We start from the raw sequence: 24,780 nt of genomic DNA on the forward strand, positions 1-24,780 counted from the left end.
GGAGACAGACACGGGGACCGGGAGACAGACACGGGGACAGGGAGACAGACACGGGGACAGGGAGGACAGACACGGGGACAGGGAGACAGACACGGGGACAGGGAGACAGACACGGGGACAGGGAGACAGACACGGGGACAGGGAGACAGACACGGGGACAGGGAGACAGACACGGGGACAGGGAGACAGACACGGGGACAGGGAGACAGACACGGGGACAGGGAGGACAGACACGGGGACAGAGGAGACAGACACGGGGACAGGGAGACAGACACGGGACAGGGAGACAGACACGGGGACAGGGAGACAGACACGGGGACAGGGAGACAGACACGGGGACAGGGAGACAGACACGGGGACAGGGAGACAGACACGGGGACAGGGAGACAGACACGGGGACAGGGAGACAGACACGGGGACAGGGAGACAGACACGGGGAGGACAGACACGGGGACAGGGAGACAGACACGGGGACAGGGAGACAGACACGGGGACAGGGAGACAGACACGGGGACAGGGAGACAGACACGGGGACAGGGAGACAGACACGGGACAGGGAGACAGACACGGGGACAGGGAGACAGACACGGGGACAGGGAGACAGACACGGGGACAGGGAGACAGACACGGGGACAGGGAGACAGACACGGGGACAGGGAGCAGACACGGGACAGGGAGACAGACACGGGGACAGGGAGACAGACACGGGGACAGGGAGACAGACACGGGGACAGGGAGACAGACACGGGGACAGGGAGACAGACACGGGGACAGGGAGACAGACACGGGGACAGGGAGACAGACACGGGGACAGGGAGACAGACACGGGGACAGGGAGACAGACACGGGGACAGGGAGACAGACACGGGGACAGGGAGACAGACACGGGGACAGGGAGACAGACACGGGGACAGGGAGACAGACACGGGGACAGGGAGACAGACACGGGGACAGGGAGACAGACACGGGGACAGGGAGACAGACACGGGGACAGGGAGACAGACACGGGGACAGGGAGACAGACACGGGGACAGGGAGACAGACACGGGGACAGGGAGACAGACACGGGGACAGGGAGACAGACACGGGGACAGGGAGACACGGGGACAGAGAGACACGGGGAGATGTACGCGGATATGGCTGCTGTGTACGCGTGACCCGTGCCACCCACCCCGCCCCCCACCAACCACCCCGCCCCCCACCAACCACCCCGCCCCCCACCAACCACCCCCCCCCCCCCCCCCCCCCCGTGTCTGGGACGCGGAAGTGAGAGTGAGTGGGGGGCCCCATACCTGCGGGGTCGGGGGAGTCGCGTTCATGGAGCCGCCGGGGCCGCCTCTCGCTGCGCGGGGGTCACGGGGGGCTCCCTCGGCCTCCCGGGGGCGGGGGGGGCAGAAGCAGTAGAGGAGGGCGGCAGGGGAAGGGGCCTGTGCAGGCCGGGAAGACAAAGGCGTCTCCGCTCAGTCAGCTGAGCGATCAGCTGAGCTGACGGCGCGAGAGCGTTGCGGTTGGCGGTGACGTCATGCGGGGCGGGTGGGCAGAAGGGCGGGGGCGGTTGGCGGTGACGTCATGGGGGCGGGGCGACCCCACGTGGCGCGAGGTCGTCACGAGGCCCCGTGGTGGTGGCCGTGGCCGCCCCTGGCACCACCACCACCACCAACACATCCATGGCGCGGCAGGCGCCACCTCGCGACAGAGCCGCCTCGTGGGTGAAGGCGGCCTCTCGGCCTGCGGTCGACTTCCTCCATCCGTCACCGCCCGTGACCATGGGCGACCGTCCCCCCTGTGGCCCTGAACCCGTGCCCCTCTCATCCCCACCACGTGCCCCTCTCGTCCCCACCACGTGCCCCTCTCGTCCCCACCACGTGCCCCTCTCGTCCCCACCACGTGCCCCTCTCATCCCCACCACGTGCCCCTCTCGTCCCCACCACGTGCCCCTCTCATCCCCACCACGTGCCCCTCTCATCCCCACCACGTGCCCCTCTCGTCCCCACCACGTGCCCCTCTCCTCCCCACCACGTGCCCCTCTCGTCCCCACCACGTGCCCGTCTCGTCCCCACCACGTGCCCCTCTCATCCCCACCACGTGCCCGTCTCATCCCCACCACGTGCCCCTCTCATCCCCACCACGTGCCCGTCTCATCCCCACCACGTGCCCGTCTCGTCCCCACCACGTGCCCCTCTCATCCCCACCACGTGCCCGTCTCATCCCCACCACGTGCCCCTCTCATCCCCACCACGTGCCCCTCTCATCCCCACCACGTGCCCCTCTCATCCCCACCACGTGCCCGTCTCATCCCCACCACGTGCCCCTCTCATCCCCACCACGTGCCCCTCTCATCCCCACCACGTGCCCCTCTCATCCCCACCACGTGCCCCTCTCATCCCCATGATGTGCCCCTCTCATCCCCATGATGTGCCCCTCTCATCCCCACCACGTGCCCCTCTCATCCCCACCACGTGCCCCTCTCATCCCCACCACGTGCCCCTCTCATCCCCACCACGTGCCCCTCTCGTCCCCACCACGTGCCCGTCTCGTCCCCATGATGTGCCCCTCCCGCCTTGCGTCGCTCTCGACGGGCAATCCCGGCCTGGGTCTGTCCACGCTTCTTTGCACACTTTGCGGGTTTTATATGCACCACATGTCCCGTGAAGGACCACGCGTGTTCTGAGCGACGCGTCACAGCAGGCAGGACGCGCTGATTAAACTCGTCATTGCTCCATTAATTATCATAACTAATAATGTTCGCTGCTGGATGAAGGCCTTTCCACGCCGTGCCGGTCATGTTTTTTTTACCATACTTCACCACACTGGTCAATCGGGATCGGTGAAGTGGGGGGGGGGGGGGGGGGGCATGAGCAGGTTCTGATCTCGATCTGTGCTGGCCGTGGCCGGGAGTCGGGTCAGAGCGCAGTGCACTAACCACTGTACCACCGCTCCACGCATTTCCAAGTTAAAATTACATCCATACAATATGTTGTAGTAAAGATAAATACAGAGTATATAACATGTATAACCGACGTTCACATTGGTCGTCATCAGTCGGCATGGCGAGCGGGGACTGATATCTGCGTATTGGCCGGATGGAGATTACAAAAGCACTTTCGGTCGCCCAATCTGCGGCCCCCTTGACCTTCCTGCGCACCGGATGGTTTACTTGAGCCCAATACTTGAGCTGCATCATCATGCCAAGGCCATGTTCTATCCACTGTAATCTCTCTCACGGTCCTTGGATATAAATAAGTAATATTTTAAAATACTTTTTTAAAACACGCTTTAATGAAATGTACCGTACTCGTAATGGCAAAACTCCACGACTCCAGGAAGTGGCCCCGAGGCTTGCCACAGCGTAAGGGGCCGTGGTGATTTACGGCCAACGTCAGTTGAGCGTGGACAATTAGAACCAAGCCGAAACATAACATATAAAAAAGATGGTTTAATATTTTTTTCTATTTTAATGATAAAATATAGTATTGTCATCTGTATGACATAAGTATACCAAGTTTGCAGTCGATACCACATTGGGAAGTGGGTTAAAATTGAGCTACAAGATTTGAGGATATGACAACAACAACAGATTTCGATTTAAAGCTTTCGTGACTGCAGGGATTCATCTTCTTTGTTCTTTCGCTAAAGTCACGTAGAAGGGAAATAATAAAATAAAAATAAAACATAATAAAATACAATTCTCACGACGTTTTGGCCACAACGCAAGCAGCCATCCTCAGGTGAAGAACAGGTCTGTCGGAAAGACATTCAGACGCTCCTTTGTCACTCCGTCGTTGGTTTTGGCCAGCAGCCATCGTCTCCCTGTCCGTCACGGTCAGCGCGACGTCTCCTCCTCGTGAGCTCTCTACTCCACGTGCCTCCTCTTCCTGTCTCTCGGTGTGAGGCCACGCGTGCACCACGCATCCATAACTTATTTGCGCACTTGTCAGTTCGAGTTGTAGTTTGAGCGTTCGCGTTGTCTTTGCTGTGCGTCATTGCAGGCAACGTACAATGATTAAAAACACGAGAATGTCTTCTGCTTGTCGCTGACCTTTATTGCCAACGTCGAGATAATATTGAACACAATATATCGTGGGTGGCGGGGGGATTTCCGCGTATCCATTTGGGCCGCATTAACGTACCAACAGTCACCTAACCCCCCCCCCCCCCCTTCAAAAGTAAGTATATTTACAACTTCATAACGATTGATAGTTTTTTTATTGGGGGGAGAGTGGCCAGGACGGAACGATCTGGCCAAAGCCGTGCATACCGCTAAGCAGAGGTGTGGACTCGAGTCATGTGACTTGGACTCGAGTCAGACTCGAGTCATGAATTTGATGACTTCAGACTCGACTTGGACTTGCATAACAATGACTTTGTCCCACCTCTGAGGTGTGGACTCGAGTCATGTGACTTGGACTCGAGTCAGACTCGAGTCATGAATTTGATGACTTCAGACTCGACTTGGACTTGCATAACAATGACTTTGTCCCACCTCTGCCGCTAAGAACCCTCCACCACCCGACACAGCCAAACACGAGACGACGTCAAGCGGTGTTCGGAGCGATGATGGGGAGACGCGCCAAGTGTGTCAGCAGGGTGCGTGGGGTGAGTGGGTGGGGTGAGTGTGTGGGGTGAGTGTGTGGGGTGAGTGCGTGGGGTGAGTACGTGGGGTGAGTGCGTGGGGTGAGAGGTCTCCTGCTGCTCACCACACGAGGCTCATCTTGTCGAGCTGCAGCAGCAGCAGCAGGGGCCTTCTCTCGATGCGGGCGCCAGTCTGCACCTCGTGCTCACTATGCGCGACGACTTCACTGCTGTCAGCACCGCGCCGGGTCACGCGCACGTGTGTGCCAGGTCAAGCGCACGTGTGCGCCGGGTCACGCGCACGTGTGTGCCGGGTCAAGCGCACGTGTGTGCCGGGTCAAGCGCACGTGTGCGCCGGGTCACGCGCACGTGTGCGCCGGGTCACGCGCACGTGTGCGCCGCGCATCCATTCGAGGGGCGAGTCGTCTCATCGGGGAGCGCCGCTCTCCCGTTCATGGTGTGCGCCGCCCCGCTCGTCACGCTCCCCTTGGCGCGTGCATAGCCACTGCTGTACGCGCTCCCGTTCACGTGGCCACTACACCCGCATTGTGTGCCGCCGCCGCCGCTGGTGCCGCCAGTCCCGGTGTCGCCGCTGCCGGTGTTGGCGGCGGTGCTCAAATCCGCGCCGAATCCCAAGCCGGCACCGTGGCGCGGCGGTGGCTCGGTGCCCAACACGGCCTGCAGGGCGTCCGCCCGCTCCATGCGGAGCAGGGACTCGAGGAGGCTGCCCACGGTGACCCCGGGGTCGCGGGCCGCCGTCACCTCGAGCGCGGCCCGGGTGAGGCTGACGCCGCGCGCCGCCAGCGCGGCGACCTCGTGGCGCTCGAGGCCGCAGCGCGAGGCGAGGTGGCGCGCGGAGGCGAGCGGGGGCAGCTCCGGGTCCAGCAGCTGGGAGAGGCGGTCGCACACGTCCAGCGCGTCCAGCAGGCGCTCCAGCGGGAGAGAGAACCACGGGGAGGCTGGCGAGGGGGGCGAGGAGGAGGGGACGTTAAGAGGAGGTGGCGATGATTAAGTGGTCAGAGGAAACGAGTGGAAAGGGGAGAGGACATGGTGGTGGTGGTGGGTGGTGGGGAGCCGTGGCGCAGCGGTTAGCGCGCTGCGCTACGACCCCGGCGACCCGAGTTCGATTCCCGCTCACGGCCAACACCGGTGACGATTATCTGAACTGGTCCTGGGCCTCCCCTAGGTCGACTCGGCCTCAAGTGAGTACCTGGTGCGGTGTGTAAAAACATCGCCACTGGGGATACAAAGGCGGTCGAGCGTGATACTGGCCACCCACCCCCCTCGTGCCGGCCTTCATATGTGCTCACTAACAGCACTTTCCCCAAAGGTATGTAAGGCTATACGGGGCATCTTTGTCTTTGGTGGACAGAAGAGGTGGTGGGGCGGAAGTGTCTGTCGATGAGAAGACACAAAGAAGGTGAGCGGAAGAGGTGGTGGCGCGATGGAGCACGGCGTCGCGAGATGGGGACGCCTTGGGGAGGCGTTCGTGCAGCAGTGGATAGATGACGGCTGACGAGTGCTCATCTCTCACCGTGTATTCGCTCTGTCAGCTCCTGTTCCCGGGTCCGCTGAGGAGGCGGCACTGGGGAGACAAACATGGACGTTTGCAGGTGCGTGTCCACGTGTACGTGTGTGTACATGTTTTTGCAGGTATGTGTACAAGTACACAAATGCGTGTACATGTGTGTGTTCCCAGGTATATCAAGCACGTGTGTGTGCGTCTATACACGTGCACTCTGTCCCTCAAGGAAGTTGCCACCCCCTGTTGTACCATCTGTTGAGCAAGTACGAAGAGCGCTTGGGTATTTTATTTAATCAAATATTCCACGACCTCAATTCCCCATGAGTGGTGGAGCAGTTGTTGAGAGAGGAGTTGTCGTACATGCGCAGTGTGCTCATGGCCATCTATCAGTTGGGCGGCATCGTTTCACCGCCTGCATAACGCTGTGTCGAAGCTGCTACCTGGCCTGCCGCTCCATATGGAGCTCCAGGTCCTCTTGGCCACAGTCATGCCCTCTCAGCTCTACGCTTGCAAAACGTGGAGCCCTCTAAACTCTAAAGGAACATCTGCGCCATTTGGAAACATTCAGGCTGGCTTTCTCTGAATCCATCATGGGTTCAACCGGACTGGATTGTGCGAAAAGCTTATAGATCTTTGAAAGGTGTGGACACAGTACCATCAGTGAACTCCTTTGACAGGCAATATTGGTTGGGTCATGCAGCCAACATGTCCAGCCAGCGCATGTCCAAGCAGCTTCTGTTTGGCCTGATAGAGGGGGCTAAACGGGCGCGGCACGGGCTGGAAAAGAGATGGGCCGATGTCCTAAAGGGGAATATGAATCTGAGTGGACTTGTCGATGACTAGTACCAACGGTATCAAGATTGGCCGCTGTGGAAGAAGTTCGTGAAGGACACTACTGAGTAGCGGGAGGCAGTTGACCTCTAACAATGGTGGAGGGTAGACAAGTGACGCTCGCAACAACTGGCGGAGCGCCGGTCGGATAAAACGTAGCGAGCTGGCACAGTGGAGAGTACAGATGGTGCATTTTCCAGTCATCTCAGTCAGTTAACCCACGGCACCTGGGTCTGTCCCGTGATCTCCTGCCAGCAGACGTTCGACACTTCACGCGGCCTCAAGGGGCACCTAGCGTGGCACCAGCACTATGGCGCTTGATGTTGTTGTGCTCTCTTGCCTGCGTTCCTCACCTTCTCGGAGCGGCGGGGTTTGGGTGTCCAGCATGGGGCTCTGGTCCCCTGCAGACGCTTCCCCCTGTTGGGGTTTCAGGTCCCCTCCCTGCAATTCCAGGGATCCCTGCCCCCGGGTGTCCTGGGCCCCACGGGCCCCGTTGGGCGGGCGGCCCCTCCAGCAGCGAGGGCCGCGCGTCACGAGCAGCACGAGCAGCATGAAGAGCATTGACGAGAGAGCCAGACTCGCGAAGAAGAGGAGCATCGCCTCGGAGCCACCTAGCACGGGGTCACAGTGCGGGGCAGGCATCGCGGTGAGGGATACGGGTCAGAGATAGGGGTCACAGTGCGGGGCAGGGGTTATGGTCAAGTATAGGGGTCAGATTGTGGGATAGAGGTCAGGGTTAGTGATACAGATGGGGGTTAGAGATAGGGTTGAGATTATGAGCCGGGCACAGGGTTAGGGGTGCGGTTGGGGTTGGGGTTGAGGTTGGGATCAGGGTTCGGAGCTAGGTCGAGGCCGACGTGAGCAGTGTATGACGGGTGGGACGGAGCAACACGTCGGCTGTGCTGAGTGTTCAGGGTCGAGTCGAGGGTCGCGTCAGCCTCAGAGTCAGAGTCGGCTTTGGGCTTGGGCGGAGGGCAAGGTCAGGGTCATCACCACCACCTCGTCATCTTCTCACAGGCGCAAACCTGCTGCTGCTGCTCCCTGAAGACCCGAGCTGGGTGGAGATGGAGGTGGAAGAGGAGGGGGGACTTCGATTCTCCGCGTGATGCGACCAAGCGTGAGGACCCTGGGGGTCACGGGGCGCCTGGCGGTGTCGGGCAACCCTCGGCACGTGGCCGCCTTGCTGTAGCGGCAGTGGATCGGGGAGCGCTCCCTCTTCACGCACTCGGGGTCTCGCCCCGCGCCCCCCTCGGCCCCCCGGATCAGGGAGCAATCGCAGCACCTACCGCGGCACGAGCCGTCGTGCACCTCCTGCCTGCATCGTCATCAACAATAACATCACGGACATCAACATCTTCGACGTTCATATCACCAACATTAGCATCATCAACTTAACGAAGCCAAGGTCACGGCAGGAAGTTCACTGAACGAGTGTAGACGTCACCCCCCACCCCCGTCACCCCCTCCCCCTCCCCGTGACGCACCCCTCGGGGCAGCACCGCGTGTTCCTGGCGGGGCTGCAGGGCTCGGCGACTCGCTCGGGGCCCCCGCAGCGCGAGCACGGCTCGCACAGCCCCAGCCCCCCCGTGAACTCCCCCGGGCCGCAACGCTTCGTAGGGGGACCCCCTTCGCCCTCGGGAGAGGCGTGTCCGCAGTGTTTCGTGTAGCCGAACCCTGCAGGGAGGGGGGGGGGAGGTAGGGGGGGTCACGAAACGGGGTCCAGGACAAGGGGAGGGTGTGCGGGAAGCCCATTTGGTCATTCCGCTGCTGGATGGACGCCTCCTCCCCGACTCCACCTAGCACCTTGCCCTACGCACAAGATTAATCCATCGCTCCATCTCCCGGTGGACGTCCTCTCGAATGCGATCCTCGGCTGCCACTCCGCGATGAGTCTCCGTGATCTGCCACCATCCTTTGTAGCCGTGACGCGTCAAGCGTAAGCCCCACGGACGGCTCAGCGCTCTGCATTCACCTGCGCGTGTTCTCGAATCCACGTGGTCCTTCTCTTTCTGTCTCTTCGAATGTTGAGTTTATTTCATGATCCCGTTTAGCACGTTTCAGTGAATGTTCAACATATTTTATCCATCCCTACGGAGGGAGTGAACACTGATCACACGCGTGCGTCTTTCGACACATGGGCGGTGTTCCACGATCACGCTGGTGAAGCTACACGGTAGATGTCAAACGTGTGTCCTCGGTGAAGTATCCATCCACACCTTGGGAAACGAGACATTCCATCTCCTAGGAGATTTCCCAGAGGAGATATTAAAGTAGAGCGTTCCAACTACAGCACTCCCATCTGCCTCTTTCATTATGTTCACCCCGGCCCACCTTCTCTAATTACCCACACAAAGATCCCCCGTATAGCCTTTAACAGACTGTTAGGGCAAGTGCTGTTAGCGAGCACCTATGAAGTCCGGCACGGCACACGAGGGTGTGATTGGCTAGCACACCGCCCGGCCGCCTTTGTCTTCCCAGTGGTGATGTTTACACACCGCACCAGCTACGAATATAAAATCGTCACTGATCTTGGTGGCCGCCACCACTCCCCACACACAACTCTGCTACCTCCTTGGTGTGCCGACGACACACGTGGCCACTGTTTGAGTGAACTTACCGTGCCGTGAACTTTGCGCCGCTCCACAATGAGTGTAACACCCAACTCACCGGAGCCGGCATGAGGTCATTCTGCTGCTGCTGCTGTTGGTGATGATGATGGAGCGATAGATGTGGGAATAAACGTCTGGAGTCGGGGTGAGGGGCACCCGAGATGAGTAGTGGGCACGGGGGTTCTGGGTGGTGGTAGTAGTAATAATACAGTTTATTCTAAAGCGCCTTTCAAATGAGCAGACTCAGCGCTGTACATCAGAGGTAGAAAACAACAGGGGACTTGGGGAAAGAGGGTGAGGGGGAGGGGTACCTGGGGAAACACCGGGACCCGTGAGAGTGGGGGTCGGGGAGAGAGGGGTGGGGGGGGGGTCATTGTGGACGTGGTCCCCTCGTACCGGGCGCGAGTGGCACCGCGCTGCTGCACGAGACGCAGACGATGCTGTCCCTGGCGAACTCGTGGTCCTGGCATCGCGGCCGACCCATGGCTCCAACGAGGCGCGGGGCCCCACGCGGACCCAGACGGAGGGAGGAGGGACCCCCGTCGAGGGGATCTATCCGTCGGCTCGAACCCCGGAGAGCCGAGCCTGCATCGGAAGCTCTCTCACGCGAAGGGACGAGGATGACGGAAACTCCGGCGGCGAAGTCGGCGCACAGCGCGGGTGGATCGCTTTAGTGAGCGGCGTCACGGGGCTGCTCGTCCAGGAGGGGACTGGCGCAAGGGTTGCGACACGTGCACCACGCCGCGGTGGGGCCGTGGCGTCACGGCCCAGGGTGTTGATAGTCCAAGAGAGAAACGCCCCGGACGCGAGCCTTTCCCGGAATGCCTCCAGCGCTGCTGCTGGCCGCGTCTGAGCGACGGTGTGACCGTGCGTGCGTGCGAGCGAGCGAGCGAGCACGGCCAGGGTATTCACCGAGTGAGTCAGAGACGTGGGAGGTGAATGAGGTCCAGTGTTCATGCGCGGGCGGGTGCGATGTGTCTTGTTTATGTGGTAGGCGGTTATTGCGCCGCGCTGACCGCTGCGCTGCGAATCCGGCAAAGACCCGAGCTAGATTCCCGCTCACGGTCAACACGAGTGACGATTATCTGAACCGGTCCTGGGCCTCCCCAAGATCGACCCGGCCTTAAATGAGTACCTGGTGCGGTGTGTAAATATCGTCACTTGGGAGACAAAGGCGGCCGGGCGTGATGCTGGCCACCCACCCCCTTGTGTGCCGTGTCGGCCTTCATAAGTGCTCGCTAACAACAGTTTTCCCAACGTACGGATGATCTTTGTCTTTGTAGTGTTCACGAGTGATGTGTGTTCACAGGGGCTACGTTGACCTCGCGTTAACCCCGAAAGTGCAAGACTCTCGCCTTTATTCCGTCAACAAAAATACAGTTCAGTAATTATGTACAGAATTCGCTCAACGCATCGCCACCACCTCCAGGTTCGAGGCACGGCCCACGTGTTCTGTCAACGGCGAGCTGCGGTTTCTCAGCTGACTCAACCTCTCCGATGTGCTTGCGCCGCGTCGGCAGTGTTGCTGTTCGGCAAGTTGTCCGACGTTTCGCGCAACGATATCGAGGCTGGCATATATCAACCACCGGGCAGTGGCCGTGCTGCTGCTTTGCTAGTTCCTGGGCACGGGGCTGTTCGGAAGGGTCTCCCCGCTTTCGGGGAACCTGGAACGTTGGTCCAATGGTTCCAAACGCACTCCAGCGTTGGTGCTTTCAAATACCACTTGTCCCAACAGCCTGTTCAAGGCTATACGGGAGATATGTGTCTGTATGTGTTTGATGAGGGCCAGGATCACTGTTCTCCACAGTGACAGAGTCCTAAAGAGGGGGCAGGCTGAGATCTGAACACGGGCAGCCGTGGGGGGGGGGGGGGGGGAGCGGGAGGGGAGGCAGCCTCGTCCAGTGGGTGAGACTCGCGGGGAGGACTGCCCCTGCTGCTGCCGCCAACCAGAAGCAACGATCCGCGTCCCAGTCGCTCGCCCCGACATCCACGGGGGTAGCCTGAGGAGAGGGGGCAGCTGCTGCTGCTGCCGCAATGTGGCTTCGGTTAATTCACATCCAGCGGAAACGGCTTCCGTGGCGCACCGAGGTTGGCGCGCCGGGTTTTCCCGACCGCCCGACGTCACGGAAAATCCGTGAAAGTCGCGCTTCAGAAAAACAATGAAACCCGAAGAGCGGCGGCGGCTGTGGGAGAAGAGAACCTCGACAACGACGACCCGGCATGACGCTCCCGTCAGCGCCGTCGCAGCAGCAACAATATCAGCAGAGGCGGCGCGCCGCCGGGTGTCTCAAGGGGTCAGGGCGCCGAGCCGCCGAGGTCCCCCTGGTCAGCGACCACTCGGCGAAGCTCCGAGCGCGGCGCTCACCAACGACTCGACACGACCCCCCCCCCCCCCCATCTCATTAGTTTGTTCTGCACTTGCTTTGGATAGTCCAACCCTGAGAATGAATTTATCGGCATGACCGTCACGCGGTGATTATTCCTCTCCCAGGTGGGCGGGCGGGAAGTGCTGCAATCTCCCGTGTGGACCAGAGAGCGGTGAAACTCAAACTATATTTAAACTATTTGTATTTTATCAGGGAAGGCCCACTGAGCTACGGAGCTTTTTCAGAAGAGATATGGCCACAAATGATAGCTCAACGAAGTGGCTTATCGTGTGGAAATGTATAGCAGCAAAATAAAATAGAATCCAGCAGTTCTTGACCTGGAATGCAGCATGCACCCCTTGTGTTCTCATTCGTTAAGTAAACTGTTGATAAACATAACGCTTTGATGAAACAAAGTAGTTGTATTTCAATTTAAAGCTTTCGTGACTGCAGGGATTCATCTTCTTGATTATTTCGGTAAAGTCACGTAGAAGGGAAATAATAAAACATAAAAAAATACAATTCTCACGAGGTTTCAGCCACAACGCAAGCAGCCGTCCTCTTTCCGACAGCCCTGTTCTTCACCTGACGGCTGCTTACGTTGTGGCCGAAACGTCGTGAGAATTGTTTAATTTTTTATTATTTTATTATTTCCCTTCTACGTGACTTTACCGAAAGAACCAAGAAAGTAGTTGTACTTACGTGCCCTTGCTTAATTTGTTTTCGATTTACCTTCTAAAGAAGAATCTGGCCCCGTCTCGCACCCCCAGAAAGGGCATCTCGCATCCCCAGGGGGTGCACCCCAGGTCAAGAACCACTGCTCGAAGAATGTGGAGGGGAAACCCCGCGATCACGGGGAGAACAAATTCCAAATGTATAGGCGACGAGGGTGGGGATCAAACTCATAACCTCCTGCACACCAGACGTGGGAGTCACCATATCGCCACCGCGGCACAATTGAAGAAGGGACGATCTGAACGGGAAGCGGTGATATCTGCTTCCTTGGGCCGTTCTCCAACACGGAGGCGGCTCGCGCTGCTCTCTTGAGATTTCCCAACGGGGGTTGGTCGCGCCGTGACGACGCCGACAGTGCGACTGGGGTAAGCGAGAGCGGTGTCGCGAATTCAAGATACAACGGGCGGGGGTCATCGCGCCACGTCACTTCTCGGAGGCGCGTTAAACCGCGCCACGACCATAGATCGTTTCACATTCGTGTTGGGCAACATTGGTGCATGCGACCCGTGCAGCCACTCGAGGCGATACATGCACCACGTCAACAAAACACAAACCCAGGTTGAACCGCGACACCCGAATGGTGACTCGGGGCTTCATTTCTCACCCGAGACTTTCCGGGTCCCTGCCAGAGGAGCAGCAGCACGTGACTGGTAACCAGGGCCCATAACGACAGCTCCACTGGACGCGGTGCACCAGGTGCACTAGCATATTCCGGGTCGCCGACCCAAACAGACCCCAGCTGAAGTTGATCCCCGAGTGAGTCTCGACAAGTCGATAGTTCTCTTTGTTGCACCTATGGGTCTCGAAATCTATGGACCTCCGTGCGAGTCGAAGGGAGTCCGTGTCAGTCCTTCAGTCACTTTCTACAGTTTCGTTTCTCATCAAATATATTTTTGGAGTCGCTGGTAGACAGTAGGTTACACGTGATGAGTAGGAACAGCCAAAGTAACTCGAGGTATACGAGATGTGGAATGCCAGGTAAGAAAATAGACCCGGCTGACATTTGGCACCAGTGCTGAGCGATAGAATTGTTTAGATTGGACTGTGCGCGATTCATGAAACATGCACGTGTAATACACAGTGTTTATTAAAAGTCGCGAAATTGTCATTTGCGTAATTAGAAAAAAAGAATACTACTACGCTACTCAAGACGGCGTACAGTATTTACAAGTAGCTCTGCTCTGCTGGTCCTGCGAGAAATTCTTCATGAACTTCCCAGGATACATCCCGATGTAGTTGTACGTCGGGAGGTGGCGACCTTCTTTCACAACCAAAACATTCAAGCATCGAAACCGGTTCCCTCGCCAAAAACAAAACGGTGACAGCAAGGAGGTCCCCCTCCTCCTCGGAGCCGGTGCACGGGCTCAGAGTTCATGGTAGCGACGTCGATCGCACCAGATGCAGTATCCTCCACCTGGTCTCATCGGGGAGCAAAACCATCGTGTCGCTCACTCAGAACCACTCGCGCTCAGCGCCGCTCACTCACAGGGCCGCTCATTCGTACCGCCGCTCTCTCACAGGGGTACTCAATCACAGCACCATCATTGTACTTGAGGCTTGGTCAGGCCCAGCTGTGGGGGGGTTTTATTGCACCGACTCCCCAGGGCTGCCCTGGGACTCGCTGGTGCTGTATCTGCCCTGGCTGCCCCTGGGGCTAGTAGTCGTGATTGGTGCAATTGCATTTAGATGCTGGATAACTTCCAAGTGTTGAATCTGCTATTGTTTTGGCGGTGTCACAGGTTGGTGGAGGTCACAGGGGAGGTCACACGGGATGTCACACGGGAGGTCGAGGGAGGTCGAAGGAGGTCGCGCAGGGTCACTTGAGGCCCAGTTTCTTCTTCTCTTTGTTCTTCTTGCGCACGATGTCCATGTTGCGGTCACGCCACGTGCTCTTGCGCAGCTTGATCGGCCGACTGCCCACGTACTTCCCTGCATCGACGCAGCAGAGGCAAATACAAAGATCCCCGATATAGCCTTTAACAGACTGTTAAGGCAAGTGCTGTTAGCAAGTAGCACCTATGAAGGCCGGCACGGTACACGTTGAGGTGGGTGGCCAACACCACGCTCGGCCGTCTTTGTCTTCCTCCCTGGTGCTTATGTTTACACTCTAAACCAGGTACTCATTTAAGAATAAGTAGACCGAAAGTGGGGAGGCCAAGGGCTGGTTCAGATGTTCGTCACCGATATTGGCCGTGAGTGCAAGAGACCGTGTGAGCGAGCGAGAGACCGTGGGAGCGAGCGTGTGAGAGCATGAGCCAGCGTGTGAGTGTGAACGAGTGTGCGAGCGAGCGTTTGAGTGTGAGCGTGCGAGCGTGTGAGCGAGCAGGCACCATTCATCTCCCGCATGGCGCGCACGAAGTCGTTGGGGTCTTTGAAGCTGACGAAGCCGTAGCCCTTGGTCTTGCCCGAGCGCTTGTCGCGCACCACCTTGGCACGCAGGAACGTGGGGTAGCGCGAGAATGCGCGCGCCAGTGTGTCGTCGCTCACTTCGTTACCCAGGTCTCCACAGAAGATGCGGAAATCATCTGCGAGCGGCGGAAACACGCGGGGGAGAGGGGGTGTGAGGTGGCCAAATGGCTCGGGGGGGGGGGGGGGTTTCATCATGGCCGTATCAAATACACGCATACCGCAATTCCTCGCTTAACGCGGTTTCGACGAACTACTTTCTTGAGCTGCGTGGCCAAGTGGTGGGGTATCCTCGGTTGTCTCCCCGCCATCTCACTGTTCATCGTAGTACATCGCAACTCGCCATTATTTATCACTTTACCTGGCACTTTTCAGGAACGGATCTGTGTAAAACGAGGATGTACTGTGCCTATTTTTCCCTGCCACATCTGCCAACATTGGGCCCTAATGGTTATAGGTAGTTTTGAATCTGGCTCAGAGCCAAGCAGGGCCAGGGGTGGGGCTAATCGCAAGTGGCGTCAGTTGGTACGCTGCCATCCACGCATGTCTCAATTCGTCCATTGCCTGCGACGTCAACGGCCCAGTTCGCCTACTGCAGTGGAAGAACAACCTGGCGCCTCCTCGGCCGCTGAGTTCCTGGATTAAAGTTCAACCCCCGGGTCTGGATATCTCTTCAGGGTTCATAATGGCCGTGTCAGAGACTCTGAGCCAGCACCACTGAGAACCTGGGCTCCAATCCGGGTTTGAGCCACCGATGACTAAATCTCTCAGCGTTGCCAGCAATAATGGCTCAATTTATTAACATTTATAAATTTGAGTTCGTTTTACGAACTAAAATTTCAGCTCTGAAAACGAAACTGAGGTTCGGCCTTTCAGGGCCCGGGAGGCGCGCGCGGTCGCCGGTGCCGCGCGTCTCCCACTCCCGGCAGTCATGACCATTACTCGGCTCTCCCGTTAGGCGCAGGCAATACGAAGCGGGGAAATTTGCATACAAATGGAAAGATTGGCAATCGCGGGCAGCAGCAGCTGTCGTAGCTGCTGCACAGTGGGGAGGGCATTAGGATCTGGGTCTGAGAATCCTGGTACTGGGAAAAAAAATTACCTTCAAACTTGGGGGTCGGGTTGAGAGTTTAGTTCATAACAACATGATAAAACAACATTCTAGAAGTCATTTATCCAGCTTTGTGTGTGCAACTCTCTGCATTCAATTCCTGCTCTTGGCCAACATCAGCGGTAAATATTTGAACTGGTCCCGGGCCTCCCCTAGATCGACTCGGCTTTCAAACGAGTACCTGCTGCGGTGTGTAAACATCACCATTGGGGAGACAAAGGCAGCCGGGCATGGTGCTGTACCACACCCCTGCCTCGTAGGTGCGTTGTGCCTGCCTTCACAGGGCGCTAACGGCACTTCTCCCAACGGTGCGTGTGGGGGGCTGCGCGGTGCACTTCTGTGTCTTTGTGTGAACCTACTGGGGTCCCAGTCCATGAGGCTGGCATCCTCCCAGGTGATGCCGGCCGCGGATCGCAGGATTTTCTTCACTTTCTCGGGACGGTTCTTCTTCGCCGGCTTCTCTTCAGACGACTCCGAGTTCTGCACGAGGAGGAGGAAGAGGAGAGAGAGGGCTCCACGTACGATCCGCCACCAAAACAATGCTGTGCTATTCGTCGTTAGTTTCAGTTCCTGAAGATCGTGCTCTCACAGCGCGAGCGTGGTGAGTAGGGCGAGCGTGGTCAGTGGGGCGAGTGTGGTGAGTGTGGTGAGTGTGGCGAGTGTGGCGAGTGTGGCGAGTGTGGCGAGTGTGGCTAGTGTGGTGAGCGTGGCGAGCATGGCGAGTCTGCTGCTCTCTCACCTTTCCCGCTCCTCGTTCGCTCGTCCCAGCTCTGCCGCCGCTGCCACCGCTGCCGCCGCCGCCACCGCCACCGCCGCCGCCGCCGCCACCACCGCCGCCCCCGCCACCCCCACCGCCGCCCCCCCCGCGCTCCGTGGGTGGGTGGTGGTGGTGGTGGTGGTGATGGTGCGTCTCCGCTATGGGTGGCTCGTGGGGTGCGGGGGGAGGCATGACGGGGCCAATGATGGTGGAGTCGTCCACCTTGGTGGCGGCGACACCGCTCTCCTTCTTCTCTTGCGCCGTGTGAGAGTGGCCCTCCTCCTGCGGGCGACACGGGGGCAGGAGGAAGACAGGATGGGGCCAGAGAGACACGAGAGGGTGAGTGAAGGGCCGTGTGATTTCGGCATCGCAGCAGACCATGAGCCAGGGGTCGTGTACAAACAGCGCTACCCGGACACGCACGCGCATATTCACGCATCTCGTTTGACACCATCAGGATTACACCCGGCAATCGGGATGCTACGCAGTAATCGGCGAGGGTGGTACCGGCGCTGTGGCCTTAACAGGCGCCGCGAGGTAGACCGTGGGGCCCGCCTGGATGACGGAGGGGTTGAGTTTGGGGGGTGCCTCCACTACAGCCGAGGACATCATCCCTCCCATTGGGGGGCCCTGCACGCACACACAAATACAGAGATACACAAACGTACAATCATATACATACACAGTTATATACACACACAGATACAAAGACACATATATATACACACGCAAAGATATAGATGCAGAGATGAAGAGACACAAATATATATATACACACACACAGACAAATACACGTGTATAATTGTATGATAAGTCCTCGCTTAATGCGTGTTCACACAACACGTCATCGCTATACCGAGGTTCTTCGATTCGGGAATACTTTTTGGACAACGCGGAACGTGCACCGTTATAACGCGGTTTGTGAGCGGTCGACAACGAACTGCTTTCTCGAGCTGCGCAGCTGAGCGGTACAGTGATACCATACGTGGAATGATAAAGCAGCGGCATACCCTCACTTATTTGTCCCGCCATTTTACTGCGCGTGTGCGTATATCGTATCTCACAAAACTTTAGGACATTATTTATTTATGGGGAAATTGTTTTCGCGTAACGCGGAACTTTTCAGGAATGCATCTACAACTTGTGTTATCGTTATGTGTGCAAGCTTGTTTTTTCGTATGTGTGCGTGCGCGCATTCGTCGTGCATGCGTGTCCGCATAAGCGCGTGCGCGTGTGTGCCTGCGTATTTGCCGCATTCGCGCACGTGTGTCTGTGCGCATGCGCTGCACAAATCTCTGAATCTACGTACCGGAGGTAAGCCCATGGGGCCGATGGGTGGGGGCGGCCCCATCATGCCGTGTGGCCGGGGCGGCATGGGCATGAACGGAGGCGGGCGCAGCGGAGGCCTCAATAGCGGAGGCCGTTGCGACAATGCCGTCGCGGCTGCAACACAGCAATCAGCGGTGTCACGTCTGGGCAGCGGCACGACAACACCGCGGTAAGAAGGTGGCGATGTGGCACCTTGCTATTGGGATGTACAGAGCGTCTACATTCACCGGTGACTCAAGATGCCGATTCCAGCAGAACGGCAGTACGGCACGGCATCGCGACAAGAGCGGTGACGCAGTGCGGTAATGCATCATGGTAAAGGGGCATGGTAAGAGTATTCAAGAAATTATTAACTGGTGGTAAGGCTGCTGCAGTGGCAGTGGTGCACAAGAACAAAAAACACAAAGACTTAACACGTTTGTCATCCCCGTGTTTTGGGCAATGTGTCATTAAGGCCATTGCCACATGTTAACGGGGAGAGTATGGCAACAGAGCGTGTGAACAGTGCGGTAAGAGTGCAACACAATGCAATGTGTTTTGAGAGCACGTCAAAATGCGCCTCAAGATGCACCTCAAGATGCTGCAATAACAAATTTATAAAAGGAATGTTCACGCAGTGCCCACAAGCACTGGAAGTTCAGCAACATGCAAAAACAATACAATAATGCTAAATATTATTACCACGTCAGGGGAAACGGATGCTGTGACGATTGCCATATAGTGAAATTTAAATTAGTACCGTATTGCATGGCGAAAAATCGTATCGCAGCGACCATGGTTTTGACCGGCACGTGTGCGCTTTTAACGTCCACATTACCTGGCCTGAGTAGGACATGGGGGACAAACGCAGGCCTTGGCGGGGGCCTCATGGGGGGCACAACTGCATGGAGAGAAAGTGAGGGAGGGGGGAGAACACACCGTTAACGACTGGACTGTTGGGGAATACCGGTCGTCACAGACAGAGTATGGCAAGCGGAGTGGCCACGTAGATCATGGAGAATCAAGGAATCGACGCAATGGAGAAATGCAGATGCGTACGAAATGGTCTTTCAAAATGCAGCATGGCGGTGTGATGGACCGGAACCTGTTCCACAAAGTCTCCAATCGTGCAGACAGTGGAGATGCTGGACTGATAGCTCTTTTCCAATTCACAACAAAGCCATAAGGCCGTAATGAGCCAGTACGGCGCGGTTTAGGAAGCGCCAGGTTGTTTTTCCACAGCAGAAACTGTGCCATGTCGCAATACAGTAAAACCCCTCTTAACGAGCACCCCTGTTAACTCGTCACTTAACGACAGGCCTCCAAAGAGCCCAATGTGTTTGCTTACCAACCATTCCCCTGTTACCGACGGGCTGTTATAGGTACAATAAATATTAATTTATGCATTTATTAACCATGTTTATTTTAAGATTATGTGTTTCTGTTGTTAGCATCTTCATGTATTGAAATCCATTGTTTAAATAAAACAAAGTACGTTTTTTGGGTGAGAAAGGGTAAATTTCGATCCTATCAGAACAAAAATCCGTTAACATGTATATCCTATACTCGCTTAACGACCAAATCACTTAACGGCTGGTTTTGTGGAACCAATTACCGTCGCTAAGGGCGGTTCTACTGGAAACGCCAGACATCAGCATGGACTGACGCGACCCTAGCCCTGGATTCACGGTTTGATATCGGCTCGGCTCGTCAAAGAGCCAGTGAGACAACCACCCATACCGTTAGGGAACCACACTGGGACAGCTCGAATGTGCAAGGGGAAAATGGGCAGACTACCTTCTGTGTGAACTACCCTGGACAATCGAGAGTTGACTGCAACACTGAAACAACAGCACATTGAAGCTCACCAAGTGCTATACTGCCACCTGCCGGCCACTATGAAGCAAAGCAGGTGCAAGAGTTACGGAAAATGTGATCAAAACAACACTTGCCTACATAGTACTGAACCAGTGGTGTAAATCGCTACCAAGCCTGAGTGATAAAACCCAGGGTCTGGAATTTTCCTGACACATTATACCCACTCATCTACCCACTCACTCGATCACTTACCCAACAACTCACTCACCAACTCAGATTTAACCTTGATATTAACAATTATTAATAAAATTTCGATTTAATTATGTATTTTTACTTTATTCCAATTTATCTGTGACAATGATGGATATCATATGCATTATTCATTATGATTGGCATCGGCCGGGCTAAAGGCACATCATGCCGGTGACTGCGAGGGCCACGGTGACAGTGTCAGGGACGTGTGTGGTGGCCTTACACGGTGGCAGAGGCGGCATCGGAATGGGCCCTGCTGCAGCCCGGGCTTGCAGCAAGCTCTGTTGCACCTACGGACAAACAAACAAACACGCAAAAGACAAAGATTCCCCCTCAGAGGTTTTATCTTAATTGCTCGATTGGGATTACACACAGCAGCAACATCGTCCCCTAATGTGCTGCAGACCGTGTCCGTGAAACACAGCAGCGCCTTCGTTCGTGACAGCCTTGCGCTACCAAATGTACTCAATTATGAACTATTACTATTAGTACCAGACTCGTGGGCGAAATGCTGCTAGCGAGCACCTTCAGTGCAAAAGGGGGTGGGGTGGCCGCCATTGTCATCCCGGTGCAGATGTTTACGCACCGCACCAGGGTACTAATTTAAGACCGAGTCGACCTTGGGGTGCTGCGGCACCAGTTCTGCATGACACAAACCAGAGCAAAAAGGAATATGCAAATGCCCCGACAGCTCCTCGTCAGTTTCCGTGCCGCTGTGTCTCTTCATCAAGTGAGTGAGACGGTGCTCATCTCAGGTGACTTTTAGTCGGTTGTGGAAATTACACCTTCCCATGTCAGGTGCCAGTATATCTATAGCACAACCCACAGTTGTACGCTTTAACCTTTTCCGCAATGAAAGTGATTGGTTGCAGATTCCAATTGTTCTCTGTGAGAGATTGTGAGTGTGCACGCGAGTATTACCAACATTACCAAAATTAACCACACTCAAAATTACAATGCAATTGTAATAAGGGCATCAATGTAATTTCCATTCATAACTCATGCAGCGAGCAGTGGACCACATTGTGTAAGAGAACAGCCTCGAAAGATGACGTCATAGAACTGCTTCTGAATGGACTCCCATGAGCCTCTTAGTTCGTACACACGTGGGCAGTGATTGACAACGCTAACAATCCAACGTTAGCAACGCGGGTGGGGAAGTGACCCTCAGTGGAGTGAAGCTGACAGTGGACCGAGCCTGCTCGTCTCTCACCTGCTGATACGTGTTGGAGGAGATGACTGGGCGACCTTGGGAGGTCAGCGTCCCGCCCAGCACCTCCTGCTCAAAGCTGCATGGGCACAGAGACGGGTTCACGTTCGCCAGGTGAGACCGACATTATTCTCATTGGCGAGTGGCCCGGGTCACCAGTACCACAAAGGCCAAAGAAGGAAATCAAGACGCAAATTGAAATCGGAGCAAAAACCGACCAAATCTTGTAGAAATTGTACAAAAACAACCGCATTATATCAGAAATCGAAAAGAGTGCACACGTATATGCCAACATTCAAGCAAAAACTATTTAAGAAGAAATCTAGCGAGGACGAATTACTTTTTTAAATCGCTCACGGTAAAATTGCGCTGCAGAAACATCCAAATGGAATCAGGGTAACGATTGCACTCGGCATGTAAACAGACGAGGACACGTGTCAAATGCCACTGAAAGGGAAGTTCTTAGAAAGAATTAGCAGCTTAGCATCAAATCGTGATTTCCATGTGAGAGCTTCATGAACATTCAGCCACGTACGAAGACGCTCACAGATCCCCCTCACATTCTTACAGGTGTGGCCAGCAACAGGCCCAGCCGCCTTTGTCTCCCCAGTGCTGATGTTAAATACGGCACCAGGTACTTATTTAATGCTCAATACACAGGGGAGGCCAATGACCGGTTCAGATATTCGTCACTGGTGTTTGCCTTGAGCAGGAATTGGCCTCAAAGACAAAGATCCTCCGTGCAGCGTGAACAGACTGTGGGGGCAAGTCCTGAGCACCTCTGAAGGCCGGCACTGTGGCACACGAGGGGGTGGGTGGGCAGCACAGCAGCATGCTAACCGCTCCCCACCCTCTCATTCTCACTCACTCACACAGCCTCTCACTCACTCACGCAGCCTCTCACTCACTCACGCAGCCTCTCACTCACTCACGCAGCCTCTCACTCACTCACACAGCCTCTCACTCCACGGGACAGCCGAGGAGACGAGGGGACACGGGAAATACTGGAGACAGGGGGGACACGGGAGAAACACGGGGGGCGGGAGGGGGACACGGGGGCAGGGGGGACACGGGAGGGACACGGGAGACACGGGAGAGACACGGGAGGGGACACGGGAGGGGACACGGGAGACACGGGAGGGGACACGGGAGGGGACACGGGAGGGGACACGGGAGGGGACACGGGAGGGGACACGGGAGGGGACACGGGAGAGACACGGGAGACACGGGAGAGACACGGGAGAGACACGGGAGAGACACGGGAGAGACACGGGAGAGACACGGGAGACACGGGAGGGGACACGGGAGGGGCACGGGAGAGACACGGGAGACACGGGAGGGACACGGGAGAGACACGGGAGAGACACGGGAGGGGGCAGGGTGGACACTCACAGCGCCATCTCCGCCTCCATCTCCCGCAGCTTCAGGTCCTCCATGGGGTCCACCATTTTGCCTCGTGACGTCAGCGTCGCGCGCACTGACGTCACGATGGTGATGGCGTCATCGTTACACACGCGGCGCTACATGACGATTACCGCGCGATGACGTCATCCGGGTCGCGGCGTGTTGAAAATCGCCGCTGGTGTGGGGGGGGGTGTTGTAGTTGGCACGGTGGGGGGCTCAGGTGGGGGGCTCAGGTGGCGCACCGGCCACTCAGTCGGTCGGTCGGTCTGTGGCACCTGCTGGGTCTGACCCGTCACCTCCTGCCAGCGGGCGTTCGACACTTCACGTGGCCTCAACGTGCACCTAGCCTGGCACAAGCGCCACTTAGTGGCGAATGGGGGTTGTTGGTGAGCGCGCTGTGCTACGAACCCGGGTCGCCGGGTTCGATTCCCGCTCACGGCCTGATTCGGACCTGAGCCTCCCAGAATCAGAACTTGTATTTAGACTCCCCTAGGTCGACTCGGCCTCAATTGAGCACTGTACCTGGTGCGGTGTGTCAACGTCGCCACTTAGGGAGACAAAGGCGGCCGGGCGTGGCGCTGTGTCGACCCGACCTTCACAGGAGCTCGCTAACAGCCCCAACAGTTTCGATTTAAAACTTTCGTGACTGCAGGGATTCATCTTCTTGGTTCTTTCGGTAAAGTCACGTAGAATGGAAATAATAAAATAAACATAATAAAATAATTCTCACGACGTTTCGGCCACAACGCAAGCAGCCGTCCTCAGGTGGAGAACAGGTCTGTCGACGGCTGCTTGCGTTGTGGCCGAAACGTCGTGAGAATTATTTTATTTTTTATTATTTCCATTTTCCGTGACTTTACCGAAAGAACCAAGAAGATGAGCCCCGCCAGTCCGCCAAGGCGACCACGTCCCCCGGGGGGGGTCTTTGTGTTTGTGCTGCTGCACGATGGGCGACTCGGCACCTCCGACAACAACGCCACAGGGCGACGTGGTTGGCGTGGCGATGTGCGGCTCCAAACAAGTTCAACAACACGTTCATGTCGTACTCTTAGGTCTTTTCGGTAAAGTCACGTAGGTAAAAAAAAATAAGAATAAAATAAAACACTAATAAAGGAAAATGAGAACTGACTGCGGGAAACGCGCAAAAACTTCAACGACGTGGTTGGTTTTGTCCACATTTGTGTTTGCTACTTTGCTTATTTTATATTGATTTGGTCATTTTGATGACCCATCGGTCTCGTGAGTTCTCAGCTGGTTAAATAAAATAAACTTGACACTTTAATTCTGGACATTTCGTAAATATACATCGCGATTTCACGACATTGTGTAAATCTGGCGATACGATCCTCGTGCAGCTCATATCGTGAGAGATATCGTGTTATATCGTGAGATATCGTGTTATATCGTGAGAGATATCGTGATATATCGTGAGAGATATCGTGTTATATCGTGAGATATCGTGTCATATCGTGAGAGATATCGTGTTATATCGTGAGAGATATCGTGTTATATCGTGAGAGATATCGTGTTATATCGTGAGAGATATCGTGTTATATCGTGAGATATCGTGTCATATCGTGAGAGATATCGTGTTATATCGTGAGAGATATCGTGATATATCGTGAGAGATATCGTGTTATATCGTGAGATATCGTGTTATATCGTGAGAGATATCGTGTTATATCGTGAGAGATATCGTGTTATATCGTGAGAGATATCGTGTCATATCGTGAGAGATATCGTGTCATATCGTGAGAAATATCGTGATATATCGTGAGAGATATCGTGTTATATCGTGAGATATCGTGTCATATCGTGAGAGATATCGTGTTATATCGTGAGAGATATTGTGTTATATCGTGAGAGATATCGTGAG

General features: G+C 56.1%; 2 protein-coding genes across 2 annotated transcripts; both read right to left on the minus strand.

Moving 5' to 3' along the window:
- Positions 1-3,811: 3,811 nt before the first annotated feature.
- Positions 3,812-10,383, minus strand: LOC133341970 (IGF-like family receptor 1). Its single transcript, XM_061550806.1, has 6 exons — positions 9,934-10,383; positions 8,413-8,602; positions 7,954-8,243; positions 7,282-7,539; positions 6,107-6,157; positions 3,812-5,531 (listed from the first exon to the last, which is right to left on the minus strand). The coding sequence occupies exons 1-6, from the start codon at positions 10,019-10,021 to the stop codon at positions 4,954-4,956; spliced, it is 1,455 nt and encodes a 484-aa protein (XP_061406790.1). The 5' UTR covers positions 10,022-10,383; the 3' UTR covers positions 3,812-4,953.
- Positions 10,384-13,707: 3,324 nt separating this feature from the next.
- LOC133342141 (RNA-binding protein 42-like) lies at positions 13,708-22,997 on the minus strand. Its single transcript, XM_061551109.1, has 10 exons — positions 22,893-22,997; positions 21,504-21,579; positions 20,514-20,580; positions 19,059-19,121; positions 18,222-18,355; positions 17,420-17,542; positions 16,895-17,194; positions 16,515-16,635; positions 14,969-15,163; positions 13,708-14,567 (listed from the first exon to the last, which is right to left on the minus strand). The coding sequence occupies exons 1-10, from the start codon at positions 22,946-22,948 to the stop codon at positions 14,455-14,457; spliced, it is 1,248 nt and encodes a 415-aa protein (XP_061407093.1). The 5' UTR covers positions 22,949-22,997; the 3' UTR covers positions 13,708-14,454.
- Between the last annotated feature and the right edge of the window lie 1,783 nt (positions 22,998-24,780).

This window comes from Lethenteron reissneri, chromosome 13, assembly GCF_015708825.2.
Source record: "Lethenteron reissneri isolate LAM-NWPU_2019-01 chromosome 13, ASM1570882v1, whole genome shotgun sequence".
Classification (NCBI taxonomy): domain Eukaryota; kingdom Metazoa; phylum Chordata; class Hyperoartia; order Petromyzontiformes; family Petromyzontidae; genus Lethenteron; species Lethenteron reissneri.

Bases quoted from the DNA above. Each gene is read 5' to 3' on its own strand.
- LOC133341970 (XM_061550806.1), bottom strand. From the start codon at position 10,021: ATGGGTCGGCCGCGATGCCAGGACCACGAGTTCGCCAGGGACAGCATC. The intron at 7,540-7,953 runs GTTTGCGCCTGT...ACCCCGTGCTAG, and splicing joins TCAGGGAGCAGCAGCAGCAG to GTGGCTCCGAGGCGATGCTC. The intron at 6,158-7,281 runs GTGAGGAACGCA...TTGTCTCCCCAG, and splicing joins AACCCCGCCGCTCCGAGAAG to TGCCGCCTCCTCAGCGGACC.
- LOC133342141 (XM_061551109.1), bottom strand. From the start codon at position 22,948: ATGGTGGACCCCATGGAGGACCTGAAGCTGCGGGAGATGGAGGCGGAG. The intron at 19,122-20,513 runs GTAAGGCCACCA...CTCTCCATGCAG, and splicing joins GATGCCGCCTCTGCCACCGT to TTGTGCCCCCCATGAGGCCC. The intron at 17,195-17,419 runs GTACCACCCTCG...TGTCGCCCGCAG, and splicing joins CTGTTAAGGCCACAGCGCCG to GAGGAGGGCCACTCTCACAC.